The following is a 16084-nucleotide window of genomic DNA, read 5'->3' on the forward strand; positions in this document are numbered from 1 at the left end:
GTGTTACTCAGCTATCACCAGCAGGAGAGGTGATAGAAATACTGATTTTTCCCACCAGTATTGTGTTTTCCTTCAGTAAATGTCACACCCATATTTTTTTTTCCATCATGGCTTTGGTAATGGAGGTCCCTTGTCTTTCTTCTTGTGCCACAGTTAGACCACGTGTTGGAGGAGCCCCTCAGCCTCGCAGCCTGGAGCTGAATACAGTTGAGAGAGTCTTCTCTCTTGGCTCCCCTACTTAAGAGCACACTTACTTTTGGTCTCATGCCATCATACTTGCTAAATTTTTTGTTGCAACTGAAGGGACTACCCTCCTTCAGACCTCCCATTTAGAAATGCAAAGTGAGTGAGCTGCATCATTTCAGCATAAGTGAAGTCTCTCTACAGAAAAAAAAAACAACATTGAAGCCACATAATGATGAATTCTTGATTTTCCTTCCCCCAGAGCTAGCTCAAGCCCACAGCAATCAATAGTATCTGTTGTTAGGACAGGGTTTGTCAGATCCCCTTGTTTTAATTATCACCTCGTGCCATGTATGTGGTGTTGAGATGACAGAATCATAGAAGGGTTTGGTTTAGAAGGCACAGGCTATTCATTGGCAAAACACATTAAATTAGAGGACAGACATTCTGATTGTGGTCATCCCCACAAAGATAGTAAAAGATTTGGAGTATAACACCTCATTTCCTTTCATTCTGTGTGGGTGAGCACAGGACTGAGAAATGGCATTTACTGAGACCTGGCAAGATCATGGGTATGTTGGAGGCTGTCAGAAGGAATTAAGTTAAGGGTGAGCACCCTGGCATGGGGGAGGTTGGGTGAGGGTGCACCAGGAGCAGCCCCTCAGCCTTTTACCTCGCTTTGCCTCTGCTAAACACAGACAATTGCCCTGTTGACTGTGGGATGTTTTCCTAACTTAGTCCCATTAGAAAATTAGTATTCCTTAGTGACAACAAGAGGCTTTCTATTTTGCATGACAGGGAATGGATAGGTGCCTGAATTAACTTCTTTAGTAAAATGTGATTTATGTTCTTCTTAGACATTTCCTAACACCTATGTTGTATAAGTGCTATCTGGCATCCTGAGGAACTGTAGAGGTCCAGCATTTGTCTTCCCAGCACTTAACTCTCCAAGGCTTACCAATTTGTTTTAGAAATGAGAAGTACCTTTCTCAGTTATTCACCTTTCCATGATGCTTTCTACTTCCACACCTGATTAAATGAGTAAGTGCTTTATTCTTTGTATCACATCAATACATCTATGCCACAGAGATAAAATAGTCTCTCCTCGAGGTCTTAGGAGAAGCACATTGTTAGGAACTTGTAGTTGTTCTTACAAGCCAGGAGCAGGAGGTTTCAATGGCTTGGCATCTCTAAACCTGCATTCTCAGGCAGCTAATTAAAACAAAAACATTCACATTCTTTGGGAGAAATCAGGGGAAATGGTTTCCTTGTAGTTGATGTGTATATTAATTGCAGTTATTTAGAGGGACTATTATTGGGAGGGGTCAGCTTTTCTCTGCAGTCAGAGATACCTCACTGGCTGATGAAGCAAAGCAATAGTGCAGCATTTGTTACTGATGCCCTTAAGAGCTGGTTGAGGCTGTGTTTCTTTTGCTAACACCAAGAGACTGTTTGCAGCAGTGGGCCAGGTAGCCCTGGGGTGAGTCCTACCCCAATCCCATGGGGCTGAGGCCACCATTAACCAGGTTTCTCACTCACCTTCCCCAGGCACAGCCCCATGAGGCATGTTCTCCAGCCACCTCTCCAATACTAAATGCATTTGTGCATTTGCCCACATGGCAGAATCCATCCCCTACTGTGTAAGCTGCCAGTTTTACTCCCTGTCTCTCTTGCTATAGCTTCACAGTTGATTCAAGTTGATCTAAGCCTGAGCTGCAGTCAAAAGAGGGGAGCAAGAGCCACTGCCCAGGCCTCAGACACCATCCCCAAGCAATAATGAGCCCTTGGCACCAGGTTTGAGATTAAAATATATGCCTGAGAAAGTCCTGCTAGACCAAATTTCTAGCTGAAGTGATATTAAAACAAGAGAGGGCAATATTTCAAAGAGCAATTTAAAAGCAGAAATACAGTATCACATTTAATGAATCTGCTGTATATTTTTACAAAGGCAACATATAGTATGCTGAGCGATGTGCTTTTATTTATCTAATGTTGTTGAGGGGCTCTTAGAAGACTTTAAGCATCCAACAGCTGCATTAGGGTCCAAGTACTGGCATTGATCAGATGAAGAAGTACATGTCTAGAGCTGATGGTTTAAAATGTGACTCCAATGGGCCTCATAGATCCATATCCCACCGGGTGAATGGAATCAATCCAGTGCCATTGATCTGCAGCCGGCTGTGATTTGCGGAGCCCTGCTGATGAGTGGTGAATATGACCTGAACTGCTGGCTGCTTCTGTTTGGGTTTTCAAAATAAATAATCTTTGAGCAGAGGCCAACCATGACAGCTTTGGGTTAGTCTGGAAACACTTCTGCAAGTGCCACAAGGTACCTGACATGCCACTGACATTAAAAAGACCACAATATTGGAAATGGAAAATGGGCTAGATAGCAAGGTAATGGTAAGAGATTTCAGGAGAGGAACATCCCAGAACTAACAGAGATGGAGAGAGGCTGTCAAAAGAGCAGAATTTGGAGGGAGTTCAGAGAAAGGGAGCAAAGCCAGGGCAAGATGTGGAAGGTGAGACCTGTAAAGAAGGAAGTTCTTCATCGAAAGAAAATACACACGAGGGAGGCATAATCGCCTGTAAACACACAGGAGGGACTTAAAAAGCAGCCAGCAATCAATTTTCAAATAACGGACTTGATCTTTAAATAAACTAGTAAAAGGGAATGAGGGTGGAACAAATACTTGATTTATCATTCCATCTTTTTCTGCAGCAGCAGCAATGCAGCGCTGTTCTTTCCTGAGCTTCTCCTCTCCGCCTCCTGAATCATAAAGTTAGGGCAGCATCTTTACAGCTGAGTCTCTCCCATGATACAAGAGGTTTTATAGAACTGCTAGCCTCCTCACCCAGCTGCTACTCAAGGGCTTACAAAGACTTTCTTGCAATGGCCATGAGATCAAGGATGAGGAAAGCAGGCAGAGGACTTTTTCAGGACAGAACAGAATTTCACTGAAAAATGACAGAACCTCTGTTTCCCTGAGGCCAGGAATGGAATTTCTCTTTGCCTTACATGACATGGTTGTGTAGTCCTTCAGAAAATCAGTTCTGAACTGGCCTCAATAAAAACATTAGGCTCATTTTGTTGTAAGGTAGGACCCACCAAACCCAAGGGTTAATCCAAAATGTGAGTGTATTGACTATTTCCTATGCCAACAGCAAGCAAGTACCTTTAGTTTGCAGTTCATGCCTCTTTCCACTTTGCCTCGGAAACCTCTCTTGCCCCAGCTATCTGCCTGTGCTCCTTGTGTGCCTGCAGACCCTCCTGCTACCTTCTCCAGGCTGCTCAGAAAGGACAAAGCAGACAGAAGAAAGTCAAACAAATCCCCTATTGTCAGGAAGTAACTAAATAGTTGACCAAGACACTCACTTTCTGTAAAGTGCTGTAACAAGTAGCTTTACTAGACAGCCAGGAGAGCCCAGATCTCATCAGTGATGCACAAGCTGGGAAAGTCACATTTCTTCCACCAGCCTCCAAGTTCCTTGCTTTGCATGGTGTTGGAGGGACTTCTCTCTCTTCTCCACACCAACCCACAGAGACTAAAGGAGCTGGTCCTTCCTCCAGGACCTTAGAAGTAGGTGTCATGAATCCCACTTGAGCCCGCTGGCACCCACCCAGGTATAACCCAACAGCTTCCACCACTGGGCTCTCAGAGCAAAGCATTTCTCTTTGAAGGAGAGGTCGAGCCATGTAAATATGGTGATTATAGCAGCTGATACCTTATACTGTTTATAAGCAAGACCTTGTTTATAAGCAAGACCTTTTACAAATGCAGATGAATACCCTTAGACCAGGTTGGAATTAGATCTGAGCTCTGTCTGTTTGCATCACTGAAACGGTGCAGGAATAAATCTCTCTTTCACTGCTGCTGGATGAAATCTAGATACAAACATAACAGGAACAAGCTCCCACCTGGGATGGGTTGTCTTTTGTGCAAGATCTGCCTATAGTTTTAAGCTGCAAGGCCATGTGTGCATTTGTTGTTGTGGTATGTCCTGGCACAGCTTCCCCACACACTCCTCCAAGCAAAGCCCTGCAGTGCTGCTGGTGCTGCTCAGGGCTGGGAGCTTCCACGGGACACAACTCACAGCATAAAGTAGCTTTCTGTCCTGAGAATAGCCACTTCCTTGCATAGATTAGAGACTGGGATGATTTCTTAAAATCTCAGATCCTGTGAGGTCATATAAGTGCTTTGCTTGCCCAGAACTCAAAGACAGTATGTGTGGAGTAAAGTTCACATATTTACCTGGCTAAAATTGTGCAATAGAGAGGATGGCTGCCCATTGCGACAAAGCCTAAAGGTTTTTTTTTCCTTTCTTTCCCTATGACTTCTCCAGATTTTTCCACCATGTTTGGAAAGAAGAAGAAAAGGCTTGAAATTTCTGGGCCCTCTAACTTTGAGCATCGGGTTCACACTGGCTTTGACCACCGGGAGCAGAAGTTCACGGGGCTGCCTCAGCAGTGGCACAGCTTGCTGGCAGACACAGCAAACAGGCCAAAGCCTATGGTGGATCCCTCATGCATCACTCCCATCCAGCTCGCTCCTATGAAGGTATAGTGCAAAGTCACTTTGGAATTTCCTCACCTGCCTTTGATTGCATGTTAACCTTCAGGAAGCAATACCAATAGTGGCTGTCCTGGGAGGCCGGCACAGTGGGGAGTGTACAAGTACAGTGAGAGCTGGAAATCCAAATATTTATTGGTAGAGCTGCAAGGGAAAAGAGTTATGTGTATAAAACTTCTATGAATGTCCCAAAAGAGTGTGAGTCATGGGTCTTGCAGGGACCGTGGTTTCAGGCTCCCAGGCTGCAGAAAGAAAAGCCAGAAGTCCCAGTGGAGGCCCAAAACGATGCTTTTCTGCACCATGAATCTCCTTGATAATTAATTTAAGAACATTGCTTTAGGCAAAGGCAGTTTGGAGCAAGGGAGAAAGGGAAAAGTACATCAAAGGAAAAAAATTAAATTGCTTGTTCAGCCGGGCAAGGAGCATCAGGGATAGATCTCATTGCCACCCGCCACTGCCTGGAGGGGGTAACACAAGTGATGGAGCTGAGCTCCTCGCCGGGTGGTAAAATGAGGGTACCTGGCCCCAGGTAGTGGCTTGGGAGGTCCTGGCTGGACAGTTGGGAAAAATTTGGCCCAGAGGGTAAAGCAGCACTGGGCAAGGTACCAACACAGCTCTGGGATCCCCCTCCTTAGAGGCGTAGGATTCAAGCAGGCAAATTTGCCTGATTTAGCAGTGTTTCTCCACATGCTAACACCCCAGCAAATAGCACCTGCCATGAACATCTCCCCATCATGCAGCTGCAAAATGAATTCAGGATTTCATTTTCATGTAGATTTTTCTGCAGCAAAAGAAAATCAGATAATACCAAGAGCATAGGTGATGTATTTATATTTGATAAGTGTTCTTTGTTAAATTGCATTTACTGCTTGCTCCTGAAGGACATTCATCACTTGCTCATCAGGACTGTTGGGTGTTGCTACAGGACAAAGAGGGTAAAACGAAAGTCTTGATTTTTTTTCTGTAATAAAATATCTTACAGTACAGTAGAGGCCCAGAATAATGAGTGAAAAAAGTAGGCAAACCATTTCTTGTGATGGAAGGAGAACAACTTTGTTCCACAGCCCTTTTTAACCCCAGAAATGTCCCTGGATGTTTTGACATGAATGCATAAAGGTGTTTTAAAATTAAAAAGCAACAACAGCAAACCAACAACACACACACAAAAAAAAAAACCCAAAACAAGTTTGTTTCCTATTTTGCAGCAGTACCATATCTTTTCTGCAGTTCTGGAGCCATAAATCTGTAAGCTTCATAAGTTTCAAGGCTGCTTGATTTTAAGGCATAGCTTTGGTCAGGTGTGGAGGCACACTGAAACAATACACACCACAGAGGTAAAGGATCAAGCCCCAGATGAGTAACTGCTGCTTTTTAAAGAGAAAATCACTATCAGTTTTTTCCAATAAATTCTCACTTTTCTGTCTGTATGTCAGAGGTCTTCATATATCTATATATGAGGCATCTATCTATGTGCATATATCAGGGGTGCACTTTTTAATTAAACCATCTCATGCCAGGAAAAAGTAGGGCTAGGAGCCAAAATGCAACTCTGGTACTGAGCTTGTTCTTCCAGGGTAGCCTGGGGCATGGTGGTAAGTGATGCAGCCATGCATCCCACAACGTTTTCCCAGGATGCATGTCCCTGGGACAGGATGCTTTCAAGCTGGTTCCCATCTCAGCAGTGGCTGTGGAGCTGAGCATGAAAAAGCCCATCTGCAGAGGGACCTTCAGGAAGGGTTTTCTGCTTAAATGGAAAATGAGAATTTGGAAGGTTACCCAAATTGCAGTTAATTGCATGCCACCACTCCAAAGGTAGAGTTAGATGAGGAAATGCAGTTAAGACTGAAGGGTTCAAGAAGTTGTGCCTTCACCCTCCAGTTACTTTCCACGTTAGAGACTCAATTACAGCCTATTAAATGCACTTCCATAACAGTGCTAGAAAAAACAGGTTAATTTTAATAGCAATTAAGAGACAATGACTGTCACCTGAGAATGTTCTTTTAATTCTATTGCTAGATATCATTCTACTGTATATTTATTAAGAATTAACCTGCCTTGTTTTGATCTAACTTATTCTTAGATTAAAACTAAGAATATTTAGTGTTGCTACGCTAGTTCAGCATAACCATTTGATTTTGACAATGCGTGCACATATACTAGAACCTTTAGTTCTGTTGGGAGGTTATTTAGGCACTGAGGATTCCATAACTTCAGGGAGAACACTTACTGTTTCTGAAGTTAGGGACCAAAGGCTCCAAGATTTCAATATTGTTTACAACTTTTCTCTTTTCCACTCAGCAGTTGAAAGTTTAATTAACTCACTTGTGAATGCACTGGGGTGTAGCAGATTTGTGATTGTGTCCTGAGTCACAGTATTAAGATGGGCTTAGGAATTTTGCCAGTGTTAATTCATGTGGTTTCAGGTCATCCAACAACTCTGTAACGCTGCTTTTTCTGCACTTCCAAAATTATTCTCCATTTAATTATTTCAGTATTGACTACCTGTGGGGTATGAGGCAGTAGTGTTTCTACTAGGTGCTCCTTCCTGACTGAAGAGTGGCACAGATTGTAGGGGTAGCCTTTGAGAGAACAAGTTCTTGTTTTGGAGGCAGAGTTGGTGTTTGCTTGCTTTGGACTGTACTGAGAGCTGAAGAAGAGTAAAGGAAAGACTTTTTCTTGACTTCTGTAGATTTTGCGGCTTTCCTGATTAGTGGAATTTGTTTGTTTCTCGAATCTACGAAACAGATAGGATCTGGTGGTAAGTAGTGTATAACTTTGGGAAAAAACAATGGTTGCTGAATATTCTCATCGCTCCATCTGTATTCAAAGGCAGGAGCAGCAATGATGAAGAGGCAATATTCTGGGCTTCCAAATATCCTGGGGGATGTCATCCCCCTGCCTCTGCATTGGCTGGGATGAAAGGCTTGTGGTGCTTTTGCACCCAGGGTCGTGGCAGCTTGTCATGGTAATATCAGCATTTGAATCCAAACCTGAGCTGACAGTACAAATTCATTCATTTCAACTACGAGGAGAGACAATAATGGGATTCCCTTTCTCGGTGTGAGTGACCCAGATACTGGCAGAGTATTGTGTATTTCAGATGCTAACACCAGTCAGTAAAATGCGGCAGAAAATTTCATGAAAAAAGAAGGCGACAGTGATCTTGATCAGTTTGGGGTGTAGAGACAGAGGGGGTTGAAAAAAAGCTGATTTTTATAACACCTCTGCATGAAAAATGTGAACCATCTGCATCTTCTTGCACATAAAATAGGCTTCATGAAGTCTGAGATCCTGCTGCCAGACCTTTTGGTCTATTTGTTTCAGTATTTTATTGGTATCCCACGTGTACCTGAAACTCATGGTTTGCGTGTTTGCCCTCAGCACACAATGTGCTTGGCCTGTCATCACTGATGCACCACACAGGAGTTGCAGTTTGTTGCCACCCTTTGATTTTTTGAAAGCTTCAGAATCAATGACTAAGCAGATGCATTGTCCTTAGGCAGTGAAACTTATACATCATGGTTTGTCTACTCTTCTCAAAATATTAGGAAAAAAACCACCAGAATCCTTATTTGGGGGAATTTTGCCAAAAGAGATTAGCATTGGCTTTGTAAAGAGATTGAATGTCTGCTGCTGTCAGTGGGAGCAGGATGGCTCTGAAGGCTTGTTAAATCCCTTCTCATGTTTTGTGGTGCAGCAAAGAGCTGAGTGTCCTCACTTCTGTCAAGTTACATGTTATATTTAAATTATTAAAAATGCCGTTTCTTTTGGGAAAAAAACCCACAACAGTGGTTTTTTATGCTAGTACATGGATGAAGCCTCCGTCACTTCTGGTTTGTTGAAGCTTTGCATAATCTCACCCATCCACACCATCAACAAGATCAAGGTGCCCATCTTGAGGATGTCATGGTGGTGGGCTTTTCCCTGAGTAAGGAGGGGAGGTAGCTGTGAATATTCAGGTGGCCAGATGTATAGAGGCATCAAGAGGACTGAATCCATCCTGCTGGTACCACCGCATGTCCTTCTCCCCTGAGCACATGGCAGTAAATCTAACCATGCCGATATGGTGGAACTTCATGTTTTTTGAATTTTCTTCCCCATTTTCTTCCCTTGGAAACCCAGGGTATAAGGGGATTACTGCTTTTGCTGCCCTGTGATATTTGATATGCACTGACGTGAGCATTTGCACAGCTTGGCCATGCAGAGCGAGATCCTCAGCTCAACTTTGATGCTGTATTGGCAGCAAAATGGAAGGCGCCTGCCTCCTCTGTGCCTTGCAGGTTGAGCTGCCTTAAGAGTAGAGGAAACATCATCCTTTCCATCCACCAACATGCCCTTGAATGCCCCACGGCTAGGCTGAGATGTGCATTAATTTGGGATGCATATTAATTGTGCCATTAACCTGCAGCAGGTCATTTACCTGGTGTCCAGCAATGCATCGGTGTTTCAGGGCAGAGCATTTCTGCAAGGGACAGAGCAGATGGTTGTTGGCTTTTCTCTCTCACTTTCATCCTCATGTTTATATATTGATATAACCTATATGGTTTGTCTTACTGGTTTTAGGGGTTTGTTCTTACTTCTGCTTCTAAAACCTTGACCCCAATCCTGGCAAGTTAACTGTAATTTTAAAAACTTTCTAAGCTTCTACTGCTGTATTTCCACCTCTCTACTACTCTGGAAAAAAAAATAATCAGAAAATTAGTTACTAGTTATGGCCCTTTTAATAGCTCAGACATGAATCTCAAAGTTTCTGTTTACTGTGCATGTTGATAGAAAGAAAATTGGGTGTTTCTCTTCCCCATCCTATCTGGTTTCCTGAAGTATTTCCAGCACTGAAATTCAAGCTGGATTTAAGGTGGTTTTTTTCCCCTTCATTTACATACTTAGGTGGAGGTCACAGAGTGTTTGCACAGAGCTCTGCACGGTCATGCTGAGTGGCCAAAGACCTCAAAGAGAGGAGATGATCTGGGGCCCCAGACAGGGCCCGAGTGGTCGGAAGTGCCCAGCTCTCATTAGGTGACTCCCAGCCCTCTCCTCCTGCTGGAATTGCACCAGGACCAGCCTGACCAGAAAAAGGGGGATTTAGAAATAAAGAGTTGTAGAAGGCTTTGCTTACAGCTTGGGGGCAGATAGACAGAGCGGTGGTTTTACTGACCTATCTTCCAGATTTTTACCTCTTCTTCTTGATAGCTACTTCTAATTTGTTCCTCCCGTACCTAATTTGTACCTCTTTAGATGAGACAGTCTGAAGTTCTTGCTTGAAGAAGGCTGACTCCCTCCCATCCCACCAGGATGCTGTGGACCCACAGCACTGCTGCTACTGGGAGAGGAGCTGGAAGGCTGCTGACATCTCGTGGACCTTTCTTGTAACCACATAATCGAAATTCATCCTTAATAACTGGTGTCTCCCACATTTGATCTGGCACGTGCTCAGCCAGGAGGAGAGAAGGTGGAGGGGGGCATCTCCAAAACAGGCAAGAGCCAACACCTTGCACCACAGGAAATTCTCAGTGAAAGGAAAATATTTTACCAGCAAGTGTGGTTGAGCAATGGGACAGGAGCCAAGAGGGGATATGGGATCTCTTAGCTTTTGGAGAGGGCAAAACTTGATGAATAGGCTGACTGGACTTTTGTATTAGGCCTGCTCTGAGAAGGAGGCTGGACTGGATGATACCTGCTTAGGTCCTTTCCAGCCTCAGTTCTTCTGTGATTTATTTTAATCAGTGGTTATGGTCAGATTTGCAATTGTCCTGTAAGGGAGCCCCACTTTCAGTTTATTTTGATCACTAAGCAGGAATGCATTTGCTGCTACATGGTGCCAGAAGAAATTATGACAAGATAGTCAAGTAGAAGCTTTTTCTTTCAAAGGGGCGATTCTTCACTCTTGAGGGATATTTGATTTTAAGTGACAATACTACTTCAGTTAATCTCCATACCCCCCTGTACAGATATAATACAAAGATGCCACCTAGTGTCCTTGCATGTGTCTTACTGCAACGTTCACTTGGTCTGAGAAGAACCAGGTTGCCAAATTCATGTAATCTTGCAGGAAGTCTGTCACCAAACAAGTAAAAATCAGCCACAGGATCAATAAATACCAGAAGTACACAGCTCAGAATTTTTTTATAATCTATATCACTGGGTTAATATGTTCTAAAGACTACATTACACAGAGGAAATTACTTTTGGTTTTGTTTCTGATTGTATGGTTTCAGAAAATGATAGGGTGTTTTGTAATTCCTTTAGAAGAATATTGATTACTGCTGCTGTGAGGTTGAGTTCAACAAGAGAAAAAATGCCCAGATAAAAGAATAGGAAGCAATGTTTTAGATTACTAATCCATTTTCTGCAAAGTGCAGTTTCACTGCAAGAAGTATCGGCTGGAAGAGGATGTATTGGAGATCAGATGATATTTGTTTCAGGCTGTTTTGTGAAAATGTTGAAATATTTTGCTTTCAAAGATCCAAACAGTCTTAGATGAGAAGTTCTCTGAGAAGCAGCCCAGAGCAAGGCTGTTACAAGCAGCTTGTCTTCTGGCAACCACCGTGGTGGGAGCTGCACATCCCTCTCCATCGGTGGACCCTGGGTGGGGAGGTCAGGTGAGGTGAAAAACTGCCCAGGGACAAGTTAGGGGAGGTGAGTTCTATTGTTCCAATAATCCCAGCTTTGCCTTTCTTTGCACCCTCCTCAGGTCTTCTCCATACCCATATCCATATCCATTCAGTAACATTAATAAATCTTCATCTATCAAAAGTACAGTAATTGATGCATGGATTTTTTTTACTACAGTGTTACACTGGCAACCTAGAGTCATCATAAAACCAAGCCAAGCCTGTCAGTGTTTAAGAGGCATTTGGACAATTTCCTTAATTGCATGCTTTAACTTGATCATCCCTGAATTGGTCAGGCAATTGGACTAGATGATAATGGTAGGTTCTTTGCAACTGAAATACTCTGTTCTGTTCTATATTGTACTATACTATCTTATAGAAGCACCTATTCCCATTGTGCTTTTACCTGATGCATTCCCAGTTCTTTGTAATTCTGAGTTTCTGTCTTTCTGAACATTAAAGTTCCCAATCGACTTTTTAGCAGCAGCTTTCATTTTCCTACCATTGCACTTCACCCTATTGAAGTATTTCATCCAGCCTGACTTGATGTTGTTTCTTTAGACTTTAATTTGTAGAAGAAAAATTAGCATCATTATTGTTTCAGATTGACTCATACCACAAAATGTTCCTCAGTTTTTCAGCTAGTGAACCAAAGAATCAATTTTTCACATTTGGAGTACCTGTCTGTAGCTGAACTGTAGATGCCAGCAGCAGGGCTTACAAGGAGGACCTGGCCAAACTAGAGAACTACAAGGGTTGCAAATGAAAAAATCTCTCCCACCACACAGAATAAATACTACAGGTATGGCTGGGTAGTGAGTGATGCTTTGGTCCATGTTGGACTGTGTAAACAAGCTCGGGACTGCCCTAAGACTTCAAGTGCATCATTTTGCTCTTCTGCATTGAAGGGGTGGTCATCAGTTACCTGCTGATCATGTCCCTCATCTAAAAGGTCCCCAAAATCCCTAAGGAGCTTGTGCAGCTATTAGCCTACTCCTGCAGATACTTGATGGCAGGCTTGCACCTCCACCTGCACAGTCCTGAGTTTGTGAAACCCTTCCCTGGAGTAGTGTGAGAGTTTGCCCTCTCCAGGATGGAGATCTAAGGATGTTTCTCATAAATCCTTGGCCATCTTTTTACTTCTGTGAGGGAAAGTAGCTTTCTCTAACACAGTTAGTAAAATAATTTTTTTAAATACTGTTTGCATTGTGATTTTAAGTAATTGTAGTGTTGGACTAATGTGAGGCACACTTCAGTTTTATTAGAGAGAGCTCAACACGGGCAGGCAAAACTTTGCAATATGCTAAGTAGAGATTGAAAGTAAATTTAAAGTTTGTGATCTCTCTCTGCTGGAGCAGACTGCTTTAGAGCTCCAGAAACACGTTAACCTGTAGGTCTACACATAAAAGAGGCAAAGGCAGTGACAGCATTTCAATTTAATCTAGTCTCCTCTGGGAATACCAGACTGGGAATACTCTCCAGGTAGTGCTGAATAACATGAAAAGAGACAGGAATTAGATCCTGAGCAAGGACATTTGTAATCAGGTTCTTTTTTTAATGTGGAAGTTAGCCTCTGGAGACAGACTTGTAGAAAACTTGTTCCAGAAGCTCCTCTCACTTTCTTCCCTGCCTTGATAAATGCGCCACGATCCCAGCTTGCTGCCAGGAGTTGGAAGGCTCTGGCTCCATCACTTCTAACATGGTTGCTGTTTCCATTTCTTTTACTGAGCGTTTTGCCTCCAAAACTTTCCGTGTGCTGACCCATAAGGTCTCTGAGGATTTGGGGCAGGCAGAGGTGGTGCTTCAGGGTGGCTGCTGCAGCAGTGGGGTCCTTCTGTCTCTTGTACCATGGCAGTGATCCCCTGGAGCAAAGAGTGGAAAATAAACAGTAAAGTGTAAGCATCAGATGCTTTCTCTGGTAAACATGTGAAAAGGCTGAATGTGTTTTACCAAGCTTCAGTCAGATAGTCCAGAGAGCTCTCGCTTGGCTCAGCTGAGGAAGCTGATGGAATAAAACACCCCAGGAAATTTTGTATTTCCATAGACTGGCCAAACCTCCAGTAGTGCTGCTGACATCCCTCAGGTAGAAAGTTGCATTGATGCTGGAATTTCATCGATGGTTGGCAGTGGGAAACACTAGATGGCAGCAAGCAATCTCTCCAAATTCATCTCCCTGAGTGTTAAAAGCAGACCCCTACAACAGAAGTCAGGAAAAACCTGCTTGGGCATCCTGATGTTCAAAATGGACGTTTGAGAGCACTTCTAAAGGGGACTGTGGAGGGGATTTCCATATAAAATTGGGCACACAGCATTAGCACTCCACATTGGCATTAGGACAGTGTTTGCTACTTCCATTTGCGTTTAATCGTGCAATAGCAATAATCATTCAATAACTATACATTCTATGCATCTCTATGATATATTTTTTCCTAAGTCTACTAATGAACTTGTTTTGGTCCATCGTAGTCCAGAACAGGAACTATACTGGTTATAGTCCCATTAAATTATCTTAGCCAAAGTGTATTCAATCCTGGCAGATCTTAGCTCAAACACACTAGTAGGAATGGGGCAAAATAATGTTGCCCAGCAGCTTATTTACCTGTGGAGATGAAGTTCCAGGTGTAAATGTGTCTTGGTTTGTATCTTGTGCTCTGATATTATTACATCTGGGCTTTAGTGGCTCCCTAGGAGTTTTAAAATGCTTCACTGCTCTTTCTTTCTTGTCTTCCCCTTCACGCAGGAACCAATTACACTAGACAAGTGCTGTGTATTATGGGAGAACAGCACTGACTTACCTGCAGAGACTTCTAAATGCCTTTTCTGTTGTCAGTGGGATGAATTTTGCGTGTCAAAAAATAAAAAAAATTAAGCACTTCAGATACTGGTCTGTGAAACTAAGAACAACCTGGTCTAATGGGAGGTGTCCCTGGCCATAATTTGGAACTAGGTGATCTTTAAGGTCCCTTGCAACCCAAAGCATTCTCCAATTGTATGATTCTATTTAAGATGAGAATTTCTGCTTTTAATTGCCAAGATCAGATCCAACAGGCTTTACTTAGCTATCAGGATCACACAGTTAAAAGAATAGCAATAGACTGAATTTTAGAGTTCTGTAGTTTGAACGAAACAGTAATTGCTATCTGTGTCCTAGCTTTCATTTAATAATTCCCACTGATCACAGCATGAGTGAGGATCCTTACTGCTAAGACTTACACTTCCTCATGAAGTAGCACTCACCAGGAGCATAGGCATATATAGGCATAGAAAACTGGTATAAACATGCTGGCTCTTATGTACCACCCCAGAAAAAAGCTCTGGGGCAAGGGATCCAGTCTGAATCCCATCTCAAGCCCTGGGACGGGGGTAGCAGCCCCATTTCTCTCTCATCAGCAGTGGCTGCACGCCCTTTCTTCTTCTTCCTGACTTCCCATGCTGTCTGGGGGGATCAGAGGGAGGGGAGGGAGCAGCACTTTGTCAGGCAGATTAATTTATTAAACGTGTCAGGACCAATCTGCCGCTGGGGACAGAGTGTGCTTGGCGGTGGTGCTGCCCAGCAAATCAAATCAAACCAAATCACGATTACCTTAGAAATGTTTCAGCAGTTTCTTGTAAATGAGATCTTGTGGTGCTGTGCCAGGCATCACCCCTGCAAGTTACTCTGCTGCAGAGCATCCTCTGAAGCCATCTGCCGCAGTTTGTTTCCCATTGAGAAGGTGTTTGACTTGCACTTCTCATTTACTAGACTGAGTAATCAAAACATCAGCTCAGGAAGCTCCTTATGTCTTTCATCTGCCTTGGAAATTTGACCTGTTACATTTTCTTTGCTCTATGTCCACTTTTAAAGGTGGGAATCACTCATTTTAGTACCATTTACCTAGGCCATTTCTATTGCTGCACTTCCCATTTGATAGCTTTCCTTGAAAAGGAAAGCTGATATACTTCCTTAGAGGAAATAATACTGCAATTAGCAGTGCATATGAAAGTATTCTGGTTTTCTTTTGCTAATACAAATTCCTTAGTTCTCTGAAATCAAAATGAGGTTTCAGAAGATGAAGGAGTCCATAAAATGTGGAATAGATAGTTGAATTCCCATCTGTGGAGGTGTGTAAAAAACATATTTATGTGGTGCCACACCAGGTCGTGATAATTTTCTGGACTCGTGTGAGGTGAGTCCCGTCAATCTGTGAAATGCCGGCTTCTTGGGACCCAGGCACTCATCAGCATCTTCTTCCACTTGCTGCCTTGGTCTGGTGATTTATGAAGAGGGAAGGTAATTCCTAGCCCTGCACTGTGCCTTCTGGAGCACAGGGAGCTGCTGGAGCTGGCCTCCCTACGTGCTGAAACAGAAATGTTGACTTTGTCTTCAAGGGGTATCTGCTGTGTATAGAGCCTCTTTCACTGTGGTAAGTCACAGCAAAAAGTAGTAGCAGTTCAAATTGTTTCTTCTAAATTATCAAACTGTCAAAATCCTCATTTTAATTAAAAGCGAGGAGATGACCCTGACTGTAGTGAGGTGACCCAAGAGCCTCTGTTCTCTTTAAGCAAGCACCCGACTGCCAGAGCTGTCAGATAAAGGCAATTACTTCCCTAGCATAACATTTTATCACACTGGAATTTACTTAAATATTTCAGAAATCTCCATCAAACTGCAGCCAGAAATCTTTCACTGAGAAAAAGGTGCTGGGATCAGACCATTAATTGGGTTAATGCTCCATCAAC

General features: G+C 43.1%; 1 protein-coding gene across 1 annotated transcript in view; it reads left to right on the plus strand.

The window, feature by feature from the left end:
- The window catches only part of PAK5 (p21 (RAC1) activated kinase 5), a 90404-nt gene that overhangs the window by 46940 nt on the left and 27380 nt on the right, over positions 1–16084 (plus strand). The window contains exon 2 of the mRNA XM_071740282.1: positions 4528–4742. Coding sequence (XP_071596383.1) covers positions 4539–4742 — 204 coding nt within the window. The 5' untranslated portion in view covers positions 4528–4538. The remainder of the gene's footprint in view (positions 1–4527; positions 4743–16084) is intronic.

The sequence above is a fragment of the Heliangelus exortis genome, chromosome 3, assembly GCF_036169615.1.
Source record: "Heliangelus exortis chromosome 3, bHelExo1.hap1, whole genome shotgun sequence".
Classification (NCBI taxonomy): domain Eukaryota; kingdom Metazoa; phylum Chordata; class Aves; order Apodiformes; family Trochilidae; genus Heliangelus; species Heliangelus exortis.